Source organism: Microtus ochrogaster, chromosome 21 (genome assembly GCF_000317375.1).
Source record: "Microtus ochrogaster isolate Prairie Vole_2 chromosome 21, MicOch1.0, whole genome shotgun sequence".
Taxonomy (NCBI): Eukaryota; Metazoa; Chordata; class Mammalia; order Rodentia; family Cricetidae; genus Microtus; species Microtus ochrogaster.
Window position 1 is genome coordinate 44,930,474 of NC_022022.1, and position 23,694 is coordinate 44,954,167.

The 23,694-nt window shown below is 38.4% G+C and overlaps 1 protein-coding gene across 1 annotated transcript in view; it reads right to left on the minus strand.

Moving 5' to 3' along the window:
* Window positions 1–643: 643 nt before the first annotated feature.
* Window positions 644–23,694, minus strand: part of Lrriq3 (leucine rich repeats and IQ motif containing 3) — an 81,971-nt gene continuing 58,920 nt past the window's right edge. Inside the window, exons 6-8 of the mRNA XM_005357457.3 lie at window positions 23,343–23,472; window positions 5,751–6,477; window positions 644–1,201 (exon numbers count right to left, since the gene is read on the minus strand). Coding sequence (XP_005357514.1) covers window positions 1,054–1,201; window positions 5,751–6,477; window positions 23,343–23,472 — 1,005 coding nt within the window. The 3' untranslated portion in view covers window positions 644–1,053. The remainder of the gene's footprint in view (window positions 1,202–5,750; window positions 6,478–23,342; window positions 23,473–23,694) is intronic.

Sequence of the window (23,694 nt, forward strand, 5' to 3'; positions counted from 1 at the left end):
GTGGAATACTGGCTTAAGATGTGTTAAATTAATTTATGCTATGGAATATTTGTATAAAGATGCAGAGATACATTGCAGCCTTTTATGTTGCCTTTGTTTAACTCTGTGAAGCTGTGTTACTTTGCCTACCTAAAACACCTGATTGGCCTAATAAAGAGCTGAATGGCCAATAGCTAAGCAGGAGAGAAAAACAATTGGGGCCAGCAGGTAAAGAGAAAGAAGAATAAGAAGAGGGGGGAGCAAGAAAAGGAGAATACCCGGGGCCATGCACCTAGTCAGACAGTCAGTCACAGAGTAAGAAGGAAAGATATATAAAATAAAAAAAAGGTAGAAAAGCCCAGGGAAAAACATAGATAAAGAGAAACAAGATGATTTAAGTTAGAAAAGCTGGCTAGAAACAAGCCACGCTAAGGCCTGGCATTGATAAGTAATAATAAGTCTCCATGTATTATTTGGGAGCTGAGTGGAGGGCCCCCAAAAAGTGTAAACAAAAAATAAAAAGATACATTATACCGTCTAAATCTTATGGGTATAAATAACCGATACATTGTTGAAACCTGTATTTTTGAAAAAGAAAACTCAGAACTTGTTTTAATAAGATAATAAGGAAATACATTATAATTCAATAAATGAAATTGGGTAATTAACGTTTTTGCTGCATATAATGTCTTAATAAAATTCAGCAATAAGAAAGGAAATTAGCAGAAGAAAATTGAAAAGATTTTCATAACTTGCCATCCTCAGAGCCTAGGGAACTCTGCAGTCATTAGGAGTCTTCTTCATGGATGATGTCACGTAGTTTTGGTTCCTTCTTGAACATACGGGTACATAAAAAGCCTTTCCAAGTGCAAAGTCATAAAGATTCCAGATTTACATTATGATCAGTATGAAAAGCACTTGAAACCCCTTTCTCTTTCAACCTGAGCACATTTATACCCAGACCCACCTTTTGTAGAGCCCATCTTCCAACTATTCTTTCAAGTTTCTTTAAAGAAAAATAGTGTCCAAATTTATAATTATCATGGGGTGTGAGCTGGGGCTGGTCCCTTCTGGTTATCTTTTAAGAGACTTAGAGGTATAGTATGTCCTAATAAAGTCAGCCTTCGCTTTAGCCTCCTCTAGCCGTGCACAGCTTTTTTGAAAGATGAGTGTATCTATAACAAATTTCTCTTCACTGTGTCTTTTACGAACTTCTTCAGCCCTATGAGGAAATGAAAGAGGAAAATAAAATAGTTGCAGATTACTAAAATCATACAAACTGGACTGCCATGAACTAATGTAAATGTTTTCAAACAGACACTCATGAGCAGCAAAAGACCAGAGCTGAGTCTATATATTATATTACTAAATGATAGTAAATTCATGTAGTTCCAATAATTGAGATTTCCACTGCAAAAACCTGAGAATCCTCCCACAGTTCTGCTTAGATTTCCCCTAAAGCATCCACACTGCCTGTGTTATAAAGAGCATAACTTCTTCCCAAGAGTCAGGAAGCCCATGTTCCTTTCATGCTTCTACATAGGAGAAGATGTATTCGCTTAGAATTTCTTTGCTATAGCCCTAGCCACCCAGTACCTTAGCATGTAACTGTATTTGGAAATAGGACTTTTGAGATGTAACTGCAGATTAATGAGTTCATGTGGGTGGCTTCAAATCCAACATGGCTAATGCTACAAAGATAAAAGAAACACACACTAGTAATGTGTGCTCAGGGAAGAAGACACATGAAACCAGTGTAAGGTCTTGGCCTTGTCCTCAATCGAGTGCAGAAGCTGGGGAAAGTCACACCTATGTGCACTCCTGTACCACAGCAGTCAGAAAATTAGCCTATCTACTCAGGGTGCTCAGCCTACAGTACAGCAACCCACGAGATGAATACACACTCTACCTTAGGAAGATCCAGATCAGATTACTCTAACACACTCAGAAAATGTCAAAGGATAGCAGAAAAAGTCATTCACTCATTCCCATTCATTCATTCATTCATTCAGTTATTCATTTTCAAAGTATGAGACTCCACATGCTTCAAAGAGAAATAAGAATCAATAAATAGAAAGATATCCTCAAGAAAAGTGCACAGGAGATTAAGAGAAAGATACAATGAATACTTGCATCAGATGTCTTACTACAACAGGGACCTCATTACAGAACAAGACAAAGTGAGAGAAGAAGGGAGGTAAATGCTGATGATGGAGCCTACAAAATGAGTAGGGAGAAGACAAAGAGAGATCCAAACATGAAATAACCACCGTGATTTAAAAAATACACATTTTCAGCCATAGAATTAGAGACGAATCATTTTGTCAGAACTATTGTGTATAGCATGAATGGCTATCACTGAGGCAGAGAGAACAGTACAGCACCATATGTTCTGATAACTGAAAGGTGCACTCTGTCTGCCCCACTCAGTTCCGGGGAAACAATCTCAGTTTATTCATGAAGTACTGTGTTTCTTTTTTTCCAGAAGTATAAAGACTTTTTTTAACATTATTTTATTTATTTATTTATTAAAGATTTCCATCTCTTCCCTGCCACCGCCTCCCATTTCCCTCCCCCTCCCCCAATTAAGTCCACCTCCCTCCTCAGCAAGAAGAGCAATCAGAGTTCCCTGCCCTGTACTGTATTTCTATAGGCAGAATCAGAAATCTGGACTCAGGGAGGAGACCAGAAAGTTGGATTATAACCTTGCAACTTACTAACTGGATTTCAGATGGATTCTTTAAATTTGTTCTACCTCATCTTTAAGAAATGGATAATCTAACTCACAGGGTTCATTCAATAAAAGACAAAATTGGTTACACATTATAAATTCTTTTAATATGGGACATAGATCTAATCTACATGGGAAGTAGAAAGTAGAAAAAAACAAGATCTCCTGAGTAAACTAGAGGCATGGGGACTTTAGGGGAGGGGAGAGGCAGGGAGGAGAGCAGAGAAAAATGCAGAGCTCAATAAATATCAATAAAAAATGATAAAAAAGATGGCTTGGCATTTAATGAGTCCTTTACTGGATAGTTAGTAAGAAGTGTAATAAGAGGCAGATGATGAGAGAGAGGTCACAGCTCTCTTTGGAGATTTTGATCATCAGGGCTATCCCTCTGATCACCTCCAGAGACCTAAGACTGGAGAAAGTGTGGCTAACCACAGCAACTCGGGTTGGACAGCCAATCATTTAATATATAAAATCTATCTATGAAATTTAAGGGTTGTAATTTTGGATGTATTTAAGGTGCTTATGTCTGTTTTCTTCATCATTGTGAAAAGGACAATGCAGCTTAGACATTTAGTAAGAAGCAATTGAACAAAACAGAGTGCACAGCACAGGGGCAGAGATTCTGTTTGACATAAACTCTGCTTCAAACTCCAATGCTGAAAAAAAAGTGGTTATCATTTGATAATCATTCAGCTGAAGTTAGCAACTCTGTTCTGTCTATAACACAGATAATGTACATAGCTGAGTATAAATCAAGGCAAAAAGAATGTTAAAAATACAAAGGAAGCAAAATGTAAGTCATAGTAGCATACTGAAATCATTGTGTTCAAAGAAAAATAATGAGCCATGGACAAATCTTAATAAAACAAATATTTTTAAAAAAACCAATGAGTGAGCAATACATGTTAATCAATTCTACTTGGACACATCATCTTCTAAAAATTGAAAAAGGAAGTCAAATCCACCAATCATGCAAAAAAAGCACACTTAGCTATGGATATTTGGGAAAAGCTATAGAAGGTCCATACCTGAAATGATGTCTGCTTTGAAATGCTACAGTGACTACTTGGGCCCACCTGGATAAACCAAGATGGCCTTTCTCATGTGGACTCATACCCTCACACACATTGGTGGAACCGCTTCCACCAGCATGTGCACCAGCATGGCCGCTTGGCATCCTATTTGGGGATTGGATCTCGATAACCTTCTTCTTGGATTCAATGATTCTAACAGAGTTCTCATGTCAAATATAATGGTGATAATAAAACAGGTTGAAACAAATGGAAAATTTTACCATGGTCAACGATTGGGAAACATTACACTTCTAATTCTTCTCAAACTAAGATACCCATGTCACACAATCCCAAATTCTACACCAGGAACATTCACAGTAAGAGCTGATGCTGCCTTTAAAGTAGAAAATCAGACAGCAAAGGCAGAAATGACCTAGGCCATTTATAATTTCATAGATGTGGATGTGGGCTGTTGAAGGAATCCAAACTTTAGGGCTAATGCTCCTTAAAGCAATAACTTAGCCTGCTGGAATTCAAGGGTGCAGTTGTGTTTGGATTAAAGCTCTACATTTGGCGAGGGCTCGGAGCTATCCTTGGGGGTAGCAGGAGTGGTAATGAGTAATGAGCTATAGATGAAGTTAGGCTCAACATCACAGGGCGCTGATCCTGCCTACCGAGTGCAGGTAGACCAGATGGAGACAGCTGGAGTGTCCACAGACAGGAACTGGTAGGAGAAGACAGCACAGAGAAGGGATACAAGATATCAGGCAGAATGCATATCACAATATGAAGATTGTGTGTCCTGTCTTAGACAGGAGACACCTAAGGTTGGCATTTGACAGATGAGGATTATCACAATTTATGTAAACATGTGGTGAAGGCCAAGGAAAAAATGTTGGTAGATTTCAGGCACAAATAAATAGGAAATAGTTTAACAGCTCAGAGGTAGAGCAGTTCATAATACACAGAGGCTTTTGGATGTGTGTGAAGGTAAGGTATAAGCTGGTATTAATTGAAAAGTGCTTGGAGGACCTTTCACGTCAGGATATTCCTGCCATGTAAAAAGGAGAGGTTGTGTTATCAATTTGGAAATTATAAATCTACAAGATGCTGTTTGTAGGAAAGCTTTATAAACCAGGATATAAAGACCATAGTGAATGTTGCAGTTTGAATATGAAATGTTCTCTGACGGCTCATGTGCTCAACAATGTCCCAGCTGTGGAAGTTTTTTCATTTGGTTTGAGTAGGGTTCTTTGTTATCTTATTGGTCTTCTGCTTGTTTATTTTGAAATGTGTTTGTACGTGTGTGTGTGCATGTGTTTGAGTGTGTGTGTGTGTGTGTGTGTGTGTGTGTGTGTGTGAGAGAGAGAGAGAGAGAGAGAGAGAGAGAGAGAGAGAGAGAGAGAGAGAGAGAGAGAGACTTCAAACTGGGGTGGCTAGGGAGGTAGGGAGGACTAGGAGGAGTTTCGAGAAGAAACTAACATAATCAAAATATATTGTATAAAAAGAAATTAAATTTAAAAGAAAAAAGAAGAAATAAACTCCAAAAAAACAAAATTGATGTGGAAACAGGTGCAAATGCCGTTTGAGTAGATAGCAAAGGAGATTTTTTTCTCCTGTGTGTTTTCCTTGCATTATAGATGGAGAGTCTAAAGAGAAAAGGTAGTCACACAGGAACAATGGCCATCTTCGTGCCATGTCTACACAGACAACACTGGGTCAGTCGATGGAAACCAGTGAGTGTTGTCATTTCCCCTAACACAGACAGTTATGCTTACACAGCCCTCCTTCACACTGCAGGCTTGCAGGCCCTAGCAAAAGGCACAGTGGAGAAAAGTGAGATGGTGTGAGCATAGCAGGAGGGGTAAGGAAAGGAGAGGCATTTGCTGTGCTGTCTGTAACAATGCTTGTTGTTACAGGGAGAGGTTAAAACAAAACAAAACAAAACAAAACGGTAAACAGCAGAAATTTTATATTAAGAAAATTTTATATTAAGCTGTGCCTTAGCTTAGCCGTTTGCCTACCTGAGCTCCTTCATCTGCCTCATCAAACTCTGCTTGTATTTTTCTGTTTTCCATTTCTTGTTGACATTCTGGCACTTCTGTTTTAAGTCGGCCATGTTTTGCTTCATTCTGTCAACTTGCATGATTCCTCTGAGCAGAAGGGACCGTTCATTGCTGATGGTCTGCACTAGAGAATGATCTGCAGCATTTAGCTTTTTTTCAGCTAGAAATGTAGTTTTCCTCTCTCTAACTTTTTCAAGGTAAGCAAGTTTTTCCTTCCAAATTTGCCGTAAGCCTCTCTGGATTATCTCATTATCCTTCTCCATTAGTTTTTGTGCCATATACGTCTTCTTCCTTAAGTTCTCTCTAATGTTGAGCCTAGCTCTTTCCTGGGCAATTTGTGCTTTAACTATGGCTGTTGATTTTTCTGATTGTTTTTCTTGATGCTTTCGTTCTGAGTGATATTTATCAAGATCATTAAGAATGTGGAGCTTTATGCCTGTCCTCTGTGAGGTTAAAAACTCTCTCCTTTTCCTCAGCTGCTGTAGAGTCTCTCTTTCAATTGCTGGCTTTGGACGAGTGTTAGGCAGGGGCTGGAGGTAATCCGGGAAATAGTCCCGCTTCATCTCCCTCAACATTGCACCATACTTGAGTGATCTAGGGGAATATAAAGGAGACTTCACAGCAGATATCCTAAACTTAGTGTCCACTTCTTCATCCTCAAAGTCAGATTTAGACTCCTTCTGACCTATAACAGAGCGGACAGAAAAACAACATAAGAACTAAGCTTAATTTCTCTTCAAAATTCTTTGGAAGCTACATAAAATACATTGGAAGTAATGTAATCACTTTAAGAAAATGTTCCCCGTGTTTTAACTTGTGATATTGCATGAGAAACTCTCACTACAGCATCTTCCCTTGTGAACGTACTTCAGAGGCAGCACTCCTCACAGTGATGTAGCTTCACGGCCTCAGTAGTGCTGCTTTATCTCACACATGCTACTCAGACAAAGCATTTACTACTAAGGATACAGTACTAACTAGGTCACAGCTTTTATGCACTCGGGTGCAGTGTTTACATGCTCAGGAATATGTTTTATGGAGTTAGACATCATTTTTAATATATTTAGACAGAGAATTCTGTAGTTTACTAAAATGAAAACCTCACATAAATTAAACTGAAGAAGTTACAGGGAATAAGCACAGCATGACTCACGTAGCACCCATCACCAGCGGTCACCGAGAGTCCTCTGCTCTGTGCTATGAGCCGCCACATTAATCAGTTTATCATTGGCCAATTTGGACATGGTCTGGAATGGTCAGAGCTCCATTGCTGTGGTTGGCTCTGATTAGTTCTTTGTTCCAAAATAATTCTCCTATTAGGCTATTAGTTTTGTGCACGTACTGAGTGTGTTTGCTGAGGGATCTTGGGCCAGGCAGCTTTAGGTCAAATATAGAAGAGCAGTATTAGCCTGTGTTTTGCAGTGGTATTATTATTAGTTAACTTTTATTTCTAACTATAGCGAAATCTAGTAGCTGCCATCAAAATGTTTGTCCTCTATTTTCAAAAGACATCCACAATATTCGGTCCCTTTGCTTTGCTACTGCATGCCAGGGTGAGCGGAATTTCTCCCAATAGGGAACAAAAATGCATTGTCTCATCTTATCCAAGGCCATTAAAGGACACATGTGTCCTCTGCTGTCTTCTGACCACTGTACAAACCTGAGGATGATACAGGCCAAGAAGAAGCAGAGGGGCAAAAAGAGTTCCTGGTAATAGAGCCACCAGCCAAAACACAAGTCGTACACCAGAATTATCAAGCTGGGACTCTGATGGAGCCAAATAAAAGTTAGAACCAGGCAGAAGACCAAATGCACTTCTGGGTCTCTTTGTTATGACAGCCAGCCTGACTAATACAATAACTAACATTCTGTTGTTTCCATATTTACTCTTTATAAATCTACTGGTAAAGAGGGAAACATAGATATAAAAGATTATATAAGCCACAGATATAAAAGCATACTAATATCAAAAAAGAAATGCTTCCAGTGTGAGACTGCCTCCCTTTGCTTGAGCTTTTATCTGGTTCTACAGTGCATCATCTCTCTTCCAGGATTCCTTTCCTGTCTTTATGTTACAGTGATCATGCTAGAGCACACGGTGGTGAAGTTGGCCATGAAGAAAAGCTGCTGTTTGACACAAACAAGCAGACAGAACAGAGAGAAATGCCAGGCATTTTAGCTAAAGGCCCAAAGGATATCCATGTAAGGAGATGAAGCAGTGTATACCATTAAATAATAAAATAGGCAAATAATTAAAATGCAGTATTTGAAGATACAAAGGCAAAGTATCCAAAGATAAATATTAAAAAATGGCTAAAGCCAGACAGTGGAACCTGTGTTGGTGTCTGCTGGCCTAGCCCAGCAATTCTTCTGCATGTGTGACCTGCACTGTACCACAGTATTGCTCAGAAAGCACTCACGATTAGCGTGTACATTCCTGGAGTGTGCCTCTGAAATTTTTGTGCCTTTTGTGCAAAAGAAAACAAACTTTAGTGTGTCCTCACTGGCAGGACAAAGGCCGGTGCTAACTTACAGCTGTGGGTCACATTATGAAAAGGACCAGTCTGATAAGGAGCTGTCCTTACACTTACATAGACTATATTCACCAAACACCGGGCCTTTGGGTACATTTATATTTTTGCAGAATGCCATTTGTTCTGATGTCTGTTCAGATTATTTTCACTTTTAATGTCATTTATACAGCATTTTTCTATAGTCAATAAACAAGGAAGGACTCTTAAGCCTTATGTCAGTCCCCTCGCCGCGTAGTTGGTCACACGCCATCACAGGCAATGGTAACAAAGTAGACATAGCACCCTTTAGGGAGATGCAGCTCCTTTGAGTAAACTCCAGCTTAGTATGCTACACAAAATTAATATCATAGAGTGATAACTCGTCAGCAGTTACAGTTGTTGGAAGGAAGGGTGGACAAATGGAGACATGAATCTGGTTCTCAGGAGTGGAATGGCTTCAACTACTTAAAGCCTTGAGTATGGAGCCAGTGTGAGCAGGTGAAACATGTGGGCTAGGGACATAACTTGATTCTCTAGTTTTCATGTTTATATAAAATCGTGTGTAATTTATACGCCTAATTCTTTTATACCAATTCATGTAAACCTGTGGACTCTTTTTTTCTGTTGGGGAAATGTTCAGAACCTCTTTCCAATTCTCTTTATTATGTTTTTTTCTGTCACTGAGAGACATGAGTTTCTTACGCTTTTTATATATCTTCTAATATCTGATATGCAATGCATAAATATTCCTTCCATCCCATGCATTATCTTTTGTATTATTTCTTTGTTATGCAGCAAAGAGTTAATTGATGCAGTCTCTCTCATTCTTAGTTATGCTACCCATGTTATGTGTATACAAAATAGAGCGTTGCTAGGATCCCTGTCAAAACTCATGTCTCTCTGTTCTCTATAAGTGTTATAGTTTCAGGTCTTACAATAATTAAATTTCTAGTCAATTGAAAATTGCCTATTTGTGAAAGGTATAAGACAAGAGTCTTCTTTAATTAAAAAGTATTTTGAAGTATAGATACCCAGCTTGTCCCACACTGTGATTACTTAGCCTGTTTATTCTTGTTAATTATTTCAGTATCTTTGTCAATTGCTGGCACATATGACTTTGGTTCATATCTGTTTTGGTGACAATAGAGCTTTAAGAATTATCGTTATGCTTCTAAATACAACCATTTTAATTAGAGACAATTTCTATTTTATAAGAAGAGTCCCAAGTCCTTTCACAAGATTTAGGAATAAGAAGGAGGTTATAGAGCTCAATAATAAGTGAATATGTTGTGTAGAAAGAGCTTTCGCCAAAGATGAGAGATTTCTCCACCATGAAACTTAAGAACATTAACAAAAGTGATCTGAAATATTGCTTTCATCTCCTCGTTCTGTTCCCTTGCGATGACTCTCGTGTGTTAGTCTTCTCATGGATTTCTTCTGTGTTTTGTCCATGTCTCAACTCTGCTAATGGTATCAAGCATTTCCACTGGACCCTAGTGAGAGCATCATGATAGGCAAGAGAGTGGTTATGTTCAATTGTGGAGATGGTAAAGGGCATTTTCAATAGACGAATTACAGGTGATGTGGGGTAGAATTTCCTTTGGTGCTGTCCGCGATTCCTCTAACATACACAAATCCACAACGGTAAAAAAAAACAAAAAAACAAAAAACAAATCCACAACGGTGATCATTACAGCACTGTGCACAGGAGTTCAAACCTGAACGCTTGGTGACCACACATACAGCAGCTCTTGTGTAGTCTAGAGTAAGTCAGTGCTAAATAAAACATTTTAGTGTTGAAATAGGAGCGGTGGGGCCGAGTCCCCAGCACCCCAGCCGCTTGGCTAGCTTATGCCCCAAAATAATTACACGGAAACTGTATTCTTTTAATCACTGTTTGGCCCATTTCTATCTAGCCTCTTTTAGGCTAACTCTCGCACCTGGACTAGCCCATCTCTGATAATCTGCTGTAGCCCACAAGGTGGCTTACCAGGGAGATTCTAGCCTACGTCCATCCTGGGTCGGAGCTTCATCGCGTGCGTCTAGCCAGGCAAGGGGAGCATGGCGTCTCTGCTCCAGAGAGCAGAGCTGTTGAGTCTGCCTGGGAGAGGGGAGCATGGCATCTATGAGCTCACTTCCTCTTCCTCCCAGCATTCTATTCTGTTTACTCCTTCCACCTATGTTTTAACCTATCAGGGCAAGCAGCTTCTTTATTTAATTAACCAATGACCTTCCTCCATCATTTTAGTAATATTGTCACTGCTCAGGTTTGCTTGTTTCAGCAGACGTTTCTAGGAGACACATTCTCACAGCAGACTTCTGCCAAGAACTGAACAATGAAAATATCAATGTACATTTTAATACCCAACCTGAAGATTCTCAGAGTCCCATGCCCAGATGACAAGCTACAGACAACTGATGACTCCCAGGCATGAGCCCCTGAATTGTTTATCTTATACAAAGGGGTCAGCCCTGAGGTCATACACAAAACACAAAAGGATACTCAGCATGACGTATTTACATTTGTGTATCTGTGGGTGTATGAGTCGGTGTGTCCGTGCATGTGTGTGTGCATATGTGTAATGATTATAAAGAAAAAGATGCCATCAATCTGAGAGGGAGATAGGGAAAACATGTAACTTGGGGGAGTGGAGACAAGAAAAGGGACACAATTATATAATTTTTAAAATTAAAATTATATTAACAAAAATGTTTAAGAATATTAGATTTCAAGTTAGCATCCTATTTTTTAATTGGTGAAAGAATAATAAACATAGTTTAAGAGAAATGGGTTAAAGGTTACCTGTCGTCTAGCCATGTGGAGGGAGCACAACCTTTGGATACGAAGGACACTGACAGAAAATAATAGGTACTGTCATGTTACGGTGTGGAAACAAAGAGGAAAAGGTGACACTGGCACATTCCATTCTGCATGTCTGACCTAGGCTGAGTGCGGAGAAATGCTCAAGGATACAAGAGTGCACATTTTCCAGACATTGTTTGACCCTGCTACTGAAATAGCCTTTTATTCAGCTTACTACATCATGGGAAATATGACTCACATGTTCCCTTTAACACTCCTCATTCATATAGTAATTTTTTTTAAATTTAGACTAAAAAGAATTGGCATTTGAAATGTACTTTTAGAAATCACAGCTACTTCACTGACTTAAATAGTAGTCCTGACAATACATAAAAACCAGATATTAGCGCAATTCCTAGCTGTGCTGAAACTCCACAATAGGGTAAAATATTATGGTGGAAAATTGAGCACCACCACAGGTGCCCCCTGAAACTCCTGTACCCTGGATGCACCAAGAGCCCTTCACCACTCACCAACGATGAATGTTTCTTCCTATCCTCAGGCTAAAGCAACCATCTTTAACAAAGCGTGACTTTTGTCTGAGTAACAAAAATGGAAAACCTTCCTGTGTAAAAGTTCTGCTTGTTTTTCTCATGACTCATAATGGAACACAGATCTGCCCAGTAAGCTCCCCCCAGGTAAGATGAGGGCCATGAAAGGCTATCATCCCTGCCAAGGAGACATGAGGCAAATGCATCATGGGAGGAAACAGTGGAGCCCTCCAGACCTGTAACAGAAACCAGCCCATTCGCAAAGAAACCTTTTCTAGTTTGTCACAATCCTTTACCCCTAATAAGGTTTGTGATTCAAAAATTATGGGAAAACTTTAGACTTTTTTTTTAGTTTTTTTTCCTTTAGAAGAAGCCTAAAATATCTATAAAATAAAATAATGAACTATTATTACTATTCTTTGGCTAGGAAACAGAGGGATATTGGCATGGCTGTTACCCCATACCCGAGAATTTAAATGCATGCCTTATTTGTAAACTAGGAAGTTAGGCCTACCTGACTACGGTCCTCCCCTAGAAACTAATAACTGTCCAAAGTGCAAACAAGGATGAGAAGTCCTCACCCTGCTAGATCTGCCTCAAGCTTGTCTTTTCCAGCTCCCTTGTGTTTTGATAATCAGTTAGAATATGTGAGCAGACCTGGGGCTTTATGAAGACCTTCACTTTCTGTAGAATGGAGAACCCAGGATGGCTGTGCTCTCTTCTGAAACAAACACCTTCAAGTAACATTTATAGAAGGACACCGCAGAGGCCCAATGAAGCAAGTTCCAATGCAGAAATAAACAGTGTTAGAAGCCAGACAGAGCCTTCAAAAGATCATATATAGTCACAGTCTCTTATAAAATATCTTGACTTCTTAATTGCTTCCTCAAACCATATTACAGCTAACTCCTCTCTTTCTTCTGAATTATTTATTTCTACTTCATGTCATAACAATTCAGTCTGATACATTAATTATCCCACTATTTTAATTTCTTTCTAAATAATGGGCTTACTATATTAAAAAAATATGTGGGCATTTATCTAGTCTTGGGTCTCAGTTCTCAGTTTCAGTGTTTTACCTGTGTAGAAGATGCCAATTTCTTTCCCCTGGCAGTCACTGAAATTAGATAGATATAGCTTTCTAAAATTAATTTGGTTGCATGTTCTAATTTTTTACCCTTCAATACTCCTATTCATATTTTACACAGAGGTGGAAAACAAGACATTCCTACTCAACTCCTTCTAGTTCCTAGTTCTTACTTTTGTTGTATACTTTAGTTTTCTTTTTATTTGAGAATTATTTTTTAATAAAATAATTTTTTAATAAATTATACCTATCTTTCTTTAATCCAAAAATTATTTTCTGTGATAACCATAACCATTAGATAACAAATTTTCTCATACACATGAGAAAGTATATGAAAAAATGAAAATTTATTGTGTTTCAGGCATATCTTTTAAGAAAGGAGGTAAGTGAAACATTAAGAAATTCATTGTGTCTGGTCTCAAGAAAGTTCTCTTGAAGCAGGGAAAAAGGTGAGAAGAAAACCTTCAAATAAGGACCAGTGTTCTAGTGAAGATGGGCACTGATGGTCAAGAGGTTCAATTTGGTGGAAGAGGAAGACATTTTAGGAAAAATTGACTTAATCCCGAATGAGGTCAGTAAGAAGAAACAAAAGAACAGCTGGGGCAGACAGTGATGAGAACTGCAGAAGGAAAGATGAACTACATCAAGATCATAAGGCAGCAAACTGCAAGACAGACCCCAGTGGGCAATGAAGAAGGTCAGGTGTCGCAGAGAGGCCACAGGAAACGGTGAGCTCTGCAGCCACATATGTACAGAAGATCTATGTGGTTTGTTTTTACCATAAAGAGAGCAGATTTGAACATGGATCACAAGGATTTAAGAGGGTGACTGGTTAAGAGACAAGCCGGTAGTTCAAACAATTTGTGTTGATGCACAGCAAAGCTATAGAATAATACAAACATGAGGAATGCTTCATATATAAAACCAGAGGGCTTTCTAGTGAATTAGATGGCATCTTAAAAACAATAAGCTATCAAAGATTAATAATAGTATCTAGATTGCATGAATAGGTGGGTAGTGGCAAAGTTTGTTGGGAAAAGGACGTCTGGAAGAAAAGATATGCTTGGTAAACTACATTAAGAATGCACGCAGAATGCTATTCCCACAGTGTATAGTGTCTGTACTGAAGCACATACACAAGCATTCTACTAATTAAAAAGCATAATTAAATTCATTTCCCCAAACATATTTTAAATTTTATTAATACATTTTCAAACTGTTGTCTTCTTGCAATAAGAATATTCCTTTGGACTAACACAAATTGTCAATATACACGATTATTAATAACTGCGGTCCTCTGCACGAGCAGCGCACACGCTCCAGGTTCCATTCATCTGTGCAGCTCTCTCAATTGTCTCCTGAAAACCGTACTTCTGTAGGAGAACTCTCCAAGACCATGTTTGTGTGTAATCTCTCAGAAGAGCTATTATTTATTGTAGACTTCACGTAAATCTAATCCAATTTTCAAATTTACCAATGAAGAATAGTTAACATTAAAACAATTAAAATAACTTCACAACTTTTTAGAACTATTCAAGTTGATTTTAAATTAAATGAAACACGTGTGTCTTAGTAGCCAACTGGTTAGTGAGTGCTTATAGTTACTTCTGTTGTTGTGATTTGGCTTCTACTCCTGACAGCCATATTGCAACACCATTTTTTTTATTTCATAATACTTTGGAGACATCTTTAAGCTACTGTAAATATTAAAGACTGAGCTATCACAATACACACTGGAGCCCATGTCAAAGGTAAAGCAGCTTTGTCTGTGGCATGAGAAAGTTACACTTGCACTCATTACCTTGGTGACATTTTCCATGAACAAGACCGTTTCCTTGTTAACTGCCTTGTGCCCATAGATATACATAAATACACATCATATCCAGTCAGCACTCATGTAACTGTGACTTTACACCAGTCTCATAGACTTGATAACTTTGAGTTTGCATTATGTATTGGTGAATATGAGTTGTCAAGTTTAGCTTTCTTTATACATTAAAAATGCTTTGAGCATGGGGAGACTGTTGCATTCTATAAACATATATTTAGAACCAATGCTTCTATTTCTAATAAAAAAAACTACTCATTAGGATTTTGACAAGGTTGTGTGCACGGCTCAGCTGCTATGGACACTTGCTGATGCTCACATGAGTGTGGATAGAAGTCTTAGTTATCACTGCCATGTTATCTGTTTCTTGATGTGGGATTCTCTTCTGCATGCTGTATTAGTGTAATCACAGATACCTTGTCAAGATGACCTTCAAATAATTAACCCTGTGACCTTATACTCTGAATAAGAAATGTTCAGAGAAATATCATTTATGCTAAAGCTGGTGCTTCCTATCAGAGTTGAGAACTGGCTTCTGTACAGATGCATTGGACATGTAAAAGGTCTTCAGAAATGAAGACCACCACTTCTACAAATTCCTTCCATCCCATTTCTAATGAGGGTTAAAGAATCTTAGCATTTCAGATACTCTGACTTCAGCTGGTTGTAGCCTTTCAGCCATAAGACATGTTTCTGCGTTCATCAGTCACATGAAGGTCAATATTACCTGTAAATTTTGACTTATAATGAAAAAGAAAAGTGAAATTATTTTGTTAGACAAATAAAATTAAAATTAGAAGTATCAAAAGCACAAATCTAAGGTAAGGAGATAGGTGCAGATATTTGTTAGTAGCTAAATACCTTGTGCAACCAGTATCTTCGATAGTATTCACAAAAAACTTCAGTGACACCCAGGATCTCACACTGAACTAACTAGTACATTCAATGTTCTACATGATCTCACACTGAACGAACTAGTATATTCAGTGATCTACATGATCTCACACTGAACTAACTAGTATATTCAGTGACAACCCAGGATCTCACACTGAACTAACTAGTACATTCAATCTTCTACATGAAATGATGCAGAGCACGTCAAAATTACCACTACCATTTTATCAACTAATTGTAACTTCAGATAAGATTTGGCAAAGGCCAGGCACATTTCAACTTCTCATAAAGTTAAGCTAAGCCCACATGCATCTTTTCAAGATGAGGAGGTGGTTGGTAGTCTTCTTTAAAGTGTTACATTTCCTTAGAGCTTGCTATGTAACTAGGGAAGAGAAAAACTAAGACGATGTTGGAGAGGGAGGATGACTAGCGCTGAAGCCTGCTGAGAGGCAGCCTGTATCATCAGCACTGTTCACACGCATGCTCTGGCTGGCGGAGGGAATACTGGCCAGCTGCTAGGAGGTGGGCATCACCAGATTGTCTATGATTAAAACAGAGTTAAAACCTCACTCAGATTCCCCTTTGCATTAAATAGAAAGAATGACTATTACCTGACCAATAGACTACTTCCTTTGTTTACCATTTTACATATTGCAAACTCAAGCTATCAAGGGTTAATTGCAGGTACATTATTTCTCAAATGCTCTTATAATGTTCTTTTATACTTTAATTATAGTCAATATTCATAGTATAAATATCACACCAAATGTCTTTGTACAATTCTGTACTTCTTTTATTAATTAATTTGATTTCCTTCTGTCTCAGTTCTGGGGATAGTGTGGGCATGAAATTATGGCCTATTTGTTGAGTAATTTTGCTTTTGCTTTTATGTTTGAAACAGGTTCTCACTCACTGTCAGGTTGGCTCACAGTCCAGACTGGACTTGACTTCTACTATCATGACTTCTGAGTCATGACACAGTATTAGGAATTTTCCTTCCTTTATATTTACTCTTAACTTTATCCAACAGGATTCTTAGCTTGACCACTATTAGACTTGCTTTTGTGAATATCAACACTGAAACCCACACCTGAAATTCAACAACTACTATTATGTTATCTTATTCTAAAATCTTTCAGCTGATATTCAATGAAAAATAATAGTCCATTATTGAATTAAATTTGTTTTTATCCAAATTTATACATCATTTTTCTAAGGGAAACCGTGTTACAAATCATTAATTTTTAAAAATATCAACATAAAATGAAATAAGAGATGAACACTAAAAAACTTTGACTGAAAGTATAATCTTTCTTCCCACAAACTGACACAGAAGGAGACACAGCTCACTGGTAGAGCACACACTTAGTAGAAGCCAGGCCCTGCATTAGTTGTCAGCATCTCACAGACTCAGAAGGAGACACAGTTCACTGGTAGAGCACACACTTAGCAGAAGCCAGGGCTGCATTAGTTGTCAGCATCTCACAGACACAGAAGGAGACACAGCTCACTGGTAGAGCACACACTTAGCAGAAGCCAAGCCCTGCATTAGTTGTCAGCATCTCACAGACACAAACAAGAAGCTTCACATAAAAAGTGATAAAATATTTTTAACTGCTGGACAATACTCATTGTGCAAATGTAGTCACTCTCTAGTGGAGCGGCATCTAGGTTGTTGCTTGGTTCTAGATATTACGAACAATGCTGCTATGAACACAGTTGAGCAAGTGGCCTTGTGTGATGACTGAAAATCCTGTGGGTGCCCAAAAGTGGTATAGCTGAGTTTTGAGGAAGATTGATTCCCAATTTACTGAGAAACAGTCATATTGATTTCCAAAGTGGCTCCCCAAGTTTGCACTCCCACCAGCAATAGAGGTGTGTTCCCTTTGCCCCACATCCTCCCCATCATAACTCATCATCTGCTTTTTGATCTTTATAACAGGTATAAGAAGGAATCCCAAAATCATCTTGATTTGCATTTCCCTGATAGCTAAGGGTGATAAACAATTTTTAGGTGATACTCAGCCATTTGAGATTCATCTTTTGAGAATTCTCTATTTAGATCTTTACCAAATTTTTAATGGATTATTTTGTTTGTTGGTGTCTAGTGTCTTGAGAATATATATATATATATATTTTGCAGATCAGCCCTCTGTCAGATGTGGGGTTGGTGAAGATCTTTTCCTATTCTGTAGGCTCCTCTTTTGTCCTACTACATTATCCTTAGCCTTATAGAAGTCTTTCGGTTTCAGGAGGTCCCAATTATTAATTGTCAATCGCGGTGTCTGTGCTATGGGTATTATATTCAGGAAGTGGTCTTCTGTGCTGATACACTCAAGGCCACTTTCCACTTTTTCCTCTATGAGGTTCACTGTAAATGGATTTATGTTGAGTTCTTTGATCCACTTGGGTATGACTTTTGTGGAGAATGATAGATATACATTTACTTGCATTCTGCATGCTGACATCTAGTTATGCGAGCACCATTACTTTGTGCTTTCATTATTCCATTGTATAATTTCAGCTTCTTTGTCAAAAGTCATGTATTTATAAATGTGTAGATTTTCATCAGGGTCTTTGATTCTATTCCATTGATCAATCTGTCTGTTTTTATTTCAGCACCATGCTATTTTTATTACTATAGCTCTGCAGTAAGACTTGAAATCACAGATGGAGATAACTCCTCCGGAAGTTCTTATTGTTCAGGACTGTTTTAGACATCCTGGGTATTTTGTTTTTCCATACCAAGTTGAGCATTGTTCTTTCAAGATCTGTAAAGAATTGTTTTGGAATTTTGATGGGGATTACATTGAATCTGTAGACTGTTTTGTGGTAAGATTGCCATTTTTACTATATTAATCCTACTAATCCATGAGTATGGAAGATCTTTCCAACTTCTGATATCTTCTCCAATTTCTTTCTTCAAGAAGTTCCTGACATATAGGTCTTTTACTAGCTTGATTTATAGTTACTCCAATATATTTTGTATTACTTGTGGCTATTGTGAAGGGTGTTTTTTCCCTGATTTCTTTCTCAGCTGGATTATCCTTTATATAAGAGGGGTACTGATACTTTTTTTTAGCTAATCTTGTATCCAGCCACATTGTTAAAGGTATTTATCAGCTGCAGGAGTTCCCTGGTACAATTTTTGGGCTCACTTATATATGCTACTATATCGTCTGCAAATAGTGATACTTTGACTACCCAGAAAGACAAACATGGCATGTACTCATTTATAATTGAAGTTATATTAGCTATTAAGGATAATCATGCTACAATCCAGACCCAGAGAGGTTTAGTAACAAGGAGGGTTCGGGGGGGGGCAGGTTCATGGATCTCCTTGGGAAGGGGAAATAGAAGAGATTGAATGTGTGGACGGGGTATCCAGTGGAGATGGGAACATGAGGGATCAGGCAAAGGGAACTTCCAAAAGTCTACAAGGATGACTCCTAGCAATAGTGGATGCACAGCCTGAACTGGCCATGTCCTGTGCCCGGGTGGAACATCTAGTGGAGAAATTGGACTCTGCCTCCAGCAATGCAGCCTTTGACTTGCAGTCTGTCCTTCCTACTGCATGTTTGGGATATTGGTAACTACCCCAGTTGTCATCAGAGAGACTTCATCCAGTAACTGATGGAAACAGATCTAGAGACCCAGAATCAAACATTGGCCCATGTTTGGGGAATCCTACTGAAGAGAGAGAGGAAAGAATTTACAAGCCAGGGGGTCAAGGTTGGGTGGGTGAAAGGGATATACAGTGAAGGAATGGGAGGATAGAGGGAGGGGAAACTGCAGTCAGGATGTAAAATAAATGAATAAATTTAATTAATATAAAAAGGCACTTTATTTAAAATGTTGGAAATTCTTTCATATGGAAAAATATATGTGCATATTTTTGCATTATATATACATGCCTCTTTTTGTCTGTGTGTGCACATATCCACATATATATACATATTCCCTAATAATTTGTATTTTATTTTAATACATTAATATAAAAAATAAACTCCTTTCCAAATGCTATACACATTTTGTTTGTCTGGGGCAGGAACATGTTCCCACTTTCAATTACATCTTCACCAGTTTCCTATTTTCAGTGGTTACCTTCACTGCCTAAGGTTGGCTCTTCTGGAACTTGCTGTGTAGACAAGCTTAGCCTTAAACTCAAAGATCCAGCAGCCTCTGCCTCTGGTATGCCGGGAATAAAACTGTGAACGACCACATCCAGCTCTAAGCTTTTCTTCACTTCCTTTTTACAAGTAGGAAACTTAGCTGAAGTCATCACTTCCTATATTCTATTTCTTAATTTGATTGTCTCCTTGTACATAGGACTTAGCTCCATTACACCTCCTGGTACTCTTTGTCTCCTCAAATTGTACATTTTGTGTTTTTCCTTCCTGCTCTTGCTGCTTTTCAGTATAAATCTTCATTACAGGAACCACTAATAACCACACAATAGAGAATATACCAGGCTCTTTTGAGATTTCCTATGCCAACAAAATTAACCTAAAACCCTTTGCTTTAGCTTCAGGCACACTTTTTGCATAAGGGCAAAAGGCAGCTCCTTCTTCATCAAAATATGACACTATTAACATGCTTCTCCTCTGAAATCTCTAAATGCAGGCTTCCACAGTTCTTATCACCCTCAGCCCACTGCCTTCCATGTTCCTACTAGGACTGCCCATTAAGCAGCACTGCAAGTGTCCAGCCTCTGTTCTAACCCACAGTCCCAAGGTCTATATTCCTTCAAATAAAAACATGGTCATAATAAAGGACAGTGAGCTTATAATTTGCAATCCTAGAGAAGCTAAATAAGAAGGTGAATCCAAAGACAAACATATAGGCATCCCCCTGAATATTAACCTTCATCAGGCGATGAAAGGAGACAGAGACAGAGACACAAATTGGAGCACCGGACAGAAATCTCAAGGTCCAAATCAGGAGCAGAAGGAGGGGGAGCACGAGCAAGGAACTCAGGACCGCGAGTAAAAATGGCAATTCTACCAAAAGCAATCTATAGATTCAATGCAATCCCCATCAAAATCCCATCAAAATTCTTCACAGATCTGGAGAAGACAATAATCAACTTCATATGGAAAAACAAAAAACCCAGGATAGCCAAAACAATCTTATACAATAAAGGATTGTCTGGAGGTATTACCATCCCTGACTTCAAACTCTATTACAGAGCTACAGTAGTGAAAACAGCTTGGTATTGGCATAAAAACAGAGAAGTCGACCAATGGAATCGAATAGAAGACCCTGACTTTAACCCACAAACCTACGAACACCTGATTTTCGATAAAGGAGCTAAAAGTATACAATGGAAAAAAGAGAGCTTCTTCAACAAATTGTGCTGGCAAAACTGGATGTCAATCTGCAGAAGAATGAAAATAGACCCATATCTATCACCATGCACAAAAATCAAATCCAAATGGATTAAAGACCTCAATATCAGTCTGAACACACTGAACCTGATAGAAGAGAAAGTGGGAAGTACCCTACAAAAGATGAGCACAGGAGATCGCTTCCTAGGTACAACCCCAGCAGCACAGACATTAAGGGCCTCATTGAATAAATGGGACCTCCTGAGACTGAGAAGCTTCTGTAAAGCAAAGGACACTGTCACTAAGACAAAAAGGCAACCCACTGACTGGGAGAAGATCTTCACCAACCCCGCAACTGACAAAGGTCTGATCTCAAAAATATATAAAGAACTCAAGAAACTAGACCGTAAAAGGCTAACCAACCCAATTATAAAATGGGGCACTGAGATGAACAGAGAATTCTCAACAGAAGAACTTCAAATGGCCAAAAGACACCTAAGGTCATGCTCAACTTCCCATAGCAACTCTTATGAAGGAAAACATTTAACTGGGTGAATTACATTCAGAGGTTCAATCCATTATCTTCATGATGGGCCATGGAAACATGTATGCAGACATGGTGCTGGAGAGGAATTTAAGATTTCTCCATGTTGTTCAGGCAACATGATGTGATTTGTCTCAGAGGGTATAATTTTAGCAACAGAGACCTCAAAGTCTGCCTTCATAATGACACACTTCCTTTCAACAGGGCCACACCTACTCCAGGAGAGCCACACCTAAGAGTGCCACTCCCTCTCCCTTTGAAGTCCATTTTCTTCCAGTCCACAACAGTAGTCCAACAACAACTGTCTCACATTGAAAGGACAGAGACTGGAGTAGTTGGTAGTTTCTCAGTCCATGAGGCTTGGTTCCACAATATCACCAGTCTGGCACTTCAGACCTGGAGGATTGCTGGGGAATTGCTGGTCTTGAAACCACATTGGTAATTGGAGAAAAAAAGGTTCATTGAGCAGCAACAAGAGAGAAGATCTTGCCAACCAGAGTGATGATATGCAGAAAAAAAATTCTTTCAGAAAGCCTTCTTCCCATTTCAAAAAATCTGATAAAGATAGCCCAGTCATGAGTCTTTGGGTATATTCCAGATCCAGTAAGGCTGGCACTCAGAATTATGCCGCACAGATACATTCTCCAAATTAACTTACGTCAATGTGGTATATGCATGGATTATTTTCAACATTGTGATGAAATTTTGGCAAACACCTCACTTTTGCCTTTTTGAATATTATAAACCAAATGGACCTAACAAACATTTACAGAACATTTCACCCAAATATAAAAGAATATATCTTATGATCAGCACCTCATGTAATTTTCCCTGAAATTTATGACATACTCAGACACAAAACAAGTCTCAACAAATACAAGGAAACTGCATCCTAACTAACTACTATGGATTAAAGCTGAACAGCAACAGAAAGTTTACAAGCTCATGAACACATGCTACTGAATGAAAAACTGTCAGGATGAAAATTAAGATAGAAATCACCGGTGTTCTAGAATGAATAGAAATGAGGTGGAACATAGCAAAATCTACCGGACCCAATGAAGTCATGTCTAAAAGGCACGTTCATAGCACTAATGACTGCATAAAAAGGGAGAGATCTCTTACTAGGAACTTCATAGAGCACCTAAAAGATCAAGAACAAAAATAACAAATCACACACAGAAGAGCAGACAATGTGAAATAATAAAGTCGTAGTTGAAATCCATAAAATAGAAACAAATAAATAAAACAATACAAAGTATCGATGAAACAATGAGTCGGTTCTTTGAGAAAATCAGCAAGATTGACAAAACTTTATGCTCCATCAAAACACAGAAAATATCTCCAGTTGAAACCTTTATAAATAAAAATTTAGTTTCCCCCAAGGAAGTCTCGCTGGAGAAACAATAGACTCTTAGGGTGGACTGCATGCCCAGCAGAAGATGGCCAACGGAAAACATGCTCATGAGAGGTGGATCTGGATAAGAGGGGAGAAGAGGAGGGATGGGAAGAAGAGAGAGAGGAGTCATAATCAAGAGATTATCGTGAGAAACAAAAATCTATTTCAATAGTAGAAAAAAAAGGGGAAAGGAAAGGAATCTGACATACACCTGCTCTCCAGTGTTCACTCATAATTACTCGTTGGAAAAGCCAGGGGATGCAATAAAATCATCAAAGTTGTGTTTCAAAGCAACGGAGAGGAAACTTGTACAAAAACAAATGCTTCACTGCTGCCCTGTGATGCTCCCTTTCCCGGGAGAATACAAGATTCACTCTTGGAGATCATTTAAGACTACTCTAAGCATAACATATATTCAATAAAAGAGAAAAGAGAGTAATAATAAAGTTGACTCGCTTTAGTCAATGAATTAATTCATATTTTGGAAAATGTGCCAAGAAAAATAATTTTAAAAAACACAGCATTAAGGTTTGATAGTTACTTGCTCAAGATCAGTGTTCCCATTTCTTGTTGAATTATTTAGTTCACATCAAAACATACCAACCTTTATGAGTGGGAGGTCTTGGTGTTCTTGGTTTTCTGTCAATATCTTTTGTTTTCAATTCATTTGAAAGGCAGGAAATGTATTTTATGTACTCAAGAGAGTATTTAAAGTCGGCAGGAGTATATGTTGTCTGTGGAAACAAACAAAAGGATTGATGAGTTGTTTCTTGGTGCTGTATAGAATACCTTAACAAAGGGTTTGCCTCCCAACTCCAGGTTCTAGTTCACCATCTGAGAGAAGTCAAGGCAGCAGAAACTTGGAGTAGCTAGTCATGTCATAGCCACAGTCGAAGGCAAACAGCATGGAATTAGTGCATCAATGTTATGCTGAGTTAACTTTTTCCATTTGTATT